The sequence below is a fragment of the Bufo gargarizans genome, chromosome 2 (genome assembly GCF_014858855.1).
Source record: "Bufo gargarizans isolate SCDJY-AF-19 chromosome 2, ASM1485885v1, whole genome shotgun sequence".
NCBI classification, from domain to species: Eukaryota; Metazoa; Chordata; class Amphibia; order Anura; family Bufonidae; genus Bufo; species Bufo gargarizans.
In genome coordinates, this window is record NC_058081.1 from 512478809 (window position 1) to 512482248 (window position 3440).

Genomic DNA, 3440 nt, shown 5'->3' on the forward strand with positions numbered 1-3440 from the left:
GTACTTTTTCTTTCTTTCTTTTTTTTTTTTTTTTTCAATATTTCCCTGCAGCATTCGTCTACTGCACTGGCGTGATCTTCTGGTTTACCTAACTGTGAATACAAAAAGGAGGGGAAAGCAAGAGGAAAATCTGCTGAGTTGGCAAAGACTGTAGCATCCATCGTACAGCATTCTTGTTTGGGAAGCTGTGACTGCATTACAGCAATGTTAGATTCAGATCGGAGAACATACCTACTGCAGTAGAGGGAAAACAGTAAGGATCTTATATTGTGTTTGAAAATTTTTCGTAGGACAATTTTTTGGGGTGCTGGCTTCTGTGGTAGATTCGACGGGGGCGCTAAACATCTGTATCCCCTATCCTGTTTCTTTTGCTTTGAAGACCCCTGAGGGACCTGGCAGTCTATCCAGAACACAGTCAAGGGGTAGAAGGAGGGTGCTGCAGCATCAAAGTGGTTATTCCTAGCAGCTCCTCCTCCCCCACCCCTCCTCCCCTTCAGAAAAATGACCGTGATTGCTGGGGAGAACATGGACGAGACCTCAGCCCTACCTGGGCACCCTCAAGACAGCTACCAACCAGACCATGAGGATCATGAGTGCTGTGAGAGGGTGGTCATCAATGTGGCTGGGTTACGGTTTGAGACCCAGTTAAAGACCCTAGCACAATTCCCTAATACATTGCTTGGGAACCCCAAAAAGAGGATGCGTTATTTTGACCCTCTTAGAAATGAATACTTTTTTGATCGCAACAGGCCCAGTTTTGATGCCATATTGTATTACTACCAGTCTGGAGGCAGGCTCCGCAGGCCAGTGAATGTACCCCTGGACATGTTTTCAGAAGAGATCAAGTTTTATGAATTAGGGGAAGAAGCGATGGAGAAATTTCGTGAGGATGAAGGTTTTATAAAAGAGGAGGAACGCCCTTTACCAGAAAGAGAGTTCCAGCGTCAGGTGTGGCTTTTGTTTGAATACCCTGAGAGCTCAGGACCAGCCAGGATCATTGCCATAATTTCGGTCATGGTAATCCTTATTTCTATTGTTATTTTCTGCTTGGAGACTTTACCAGAACTGAAGGAAGAACGGATTTTCAGTCGCAGGATGGACAACAATACAGTTTTCTTCAAATCAAACATCTTCACGGATCCCTTCTTTGTGGTGGAAACCCTCTGCATCATCTGGTTTTCATTTGAGTTGGTGGTAAGGTTCTTTGCTTGTCCCAGCAAACCAGAGTTCTTCAAGAACATTATGAACTTTATTGATATAGTGGCCATCATCCCATACTTTATCACCTTGGGGACTGAAATGGCAGAGCAAGAAGGTCCCCAAAAAGGGGAGCAGGCAACATCTTTGGCCATCCTGAGGGTCATCAGACTGGTAAGAGTCTTTAGAATCTTCAAACTCTCCAGACATTCTAAGGGCCTCCAGATTTTGGGACAAACCTTGAAAGCTAGCATGAGAGAACTAGGGTTGCTAATCTTTTTTCTATTCATTGGGGTCATCTTGTTCTCCAGCGCAGTGTACTTTGCTGAAGCAGAAGAGGATGAATCTCATTTTACAAGTATCCCTGATGCTTTCTGGTGGGCGGTGGTATCCATGACCACTGTGGGCTATGGTGACATGTACCCTGTGACAATTGGAGGCAAAATCGTAGGCTCCTTGTGTGCCATTGCTGGTGTCCTGACAATTGCCCTTCCTGTACCTGTCATCGTGTCCAACTTCAACTACTTCTACCACCGAGAAACTGAAGGGGAGGAACAGGCTCAGTTACTTCATGTTAGTTGCCCCAATTTAGCCTCGGACAGTGACCTAAGTCGTCGCAGCTCTTCTGCTATGAGCAAATCTGAGTACATGGAGATTGAAGAGGATCTGAATAATAGCATAGATAATTTTAGAGAGTCAAATCTCAGAACTGGCAACTGCACCGTAGCCAATCAGAACTGTGTTAACAAAAGCAAGCTACTAACAGATGTGTAGATCGAGGTACACAACTGCAGGATGTCAATGGCTCTGCCACTTTCTGTAGATGCTTTAAAACTAGTCTTTGAATGCTTTACCTTTTCATCGTTAATGCATTGTTGCATTGCGAAATTGTGCTCAGCGAACAAAGAAGCTTTCAGGATCCGTGAAAGATAACTATTAATCATTTATTTTTAAATGGGATATTTTTGGTTCTTCTTCTTCCAGCCCGTCGATGGGGAAAATATCTCCCGACCAGTTCTAATAATGAAAGGGTTAAAAACAAATTACTACAGGACAGCAAGTGATTAACACTTTCACCCCTTGCTTGTCAATCACAAAAGTTTCAAATGGCAACTATTGATTTAAAGAGATATGCATGGATTTACACTAGATTTTCAAAGACAACAATGTAGAGCATCTGAGGAAGTGCATCCAAATGAAAGGGTTAACCGTGAAGTATGCAAAACACTTTGATCTGAAGAAGTGTAATACTATCCAATGAAATAATATGCACTTACTGATGACCTACTGATTCATAAAGCACCTTAGGAATCAATCCGTGACTTTGCTTCATCTTAAAGGGACAGGGACTTATACAATACTAAGTCATTAAAATGGAAAAAAAGACATACATCTGCAATTGCTGCTAGAGTTTTCTTTCTTATATGCAGATGATATCAACTTGATTTTCATTTCTATTTGGTTCACAAAACTTGGATGCAACCCCCTAATCTTTTTCCCCTCTCACCCCCTTCCCTCCATTCTTGTTGCAATACAGCACAATGGTATTATTCATGAGCATGTTTTTTCAATTTGATACCTATTGTATTTATTTGAAAATCTAGCATGTCTGAAATGTTACCTCAACCAATATGGGGGATAAGTTTTATTTTTTAACAGATTTTTTTTAATTTTTATTATTGCTTTCCCTTTAAACCTTTTGGCTTTTCATGTGAAATGCAGTGGACCGCAGTGCAAGACGCTGCAGCCTTTCCATGTAAAAGAAGATCATTCATTTTTATTTATTTATTTGTCTTTTTAATTGCTATTATTTGCATTCACCAAAAGTGCACTCCTAATTTCAGAAAAATAAAAAAAAAACACAAAAAAACCTACAATTTTAAATTAGTAATTTACAGTACTGTATGTAAATGCATAGTAAGTCGAAACAGAGACAATAACATTTTCCTGAAGACCACGCATGTTAAAGTATTCAGCATTATGGCCTATTTGACTAAGGTGTAATCTGAAGTAATTTATGCATGATATCAGTATTATAGAAAAAAAAAAAAAAAAAGTCAATGTTCTTATTGGATTAGGAGCCAGGTGGAATTTAAGGGCCTAATGATTTTTTTTTTTCCTGTAGTATATCTCAGGGAAATATGTTAACTTATCTCCAGGCATAAATCTTAAAAAAATAAAATAATAATAATAATTCTAAAATCCTAGGTTTACTATATGACTTCTTAAAAGTCAAAATGAAC

At 39.7% G+C, this 3440-nt stretch overlaps 1 protein-coding gene across 1 annotated transcript; it reads left to right on the forward strand.

Annotated features, from left to right (window-relative positions):
• Positions 1-499: 499 nt before the first annotated feature.
• On the forward strand, positions 500-2400 carry LOC122926559 (potassium voltage-gated channel subfamily A member 1). The gene has a single exon (XM_044277964.1). It carries the CDS (start codon positions 502-504, stop codon positions 1969-1971), a length of 1470 nt encoding a protein of 489 aa, XP_044133899.1. The 5' UTR covers positions 500-501; the 3' UTR covers positions 1972-2400.
• Positions 2401-3440: the final 1040 nt, after the last annotated feature.

Coding starts and splice junctions, on each gene's coding strand:
- LOC122926559 (XM_044277964.1), top strand. CDS start 502: ATGACCGTGATTGCTGGGGAGAACATGGACGAGACCTCAGCCCTACCT.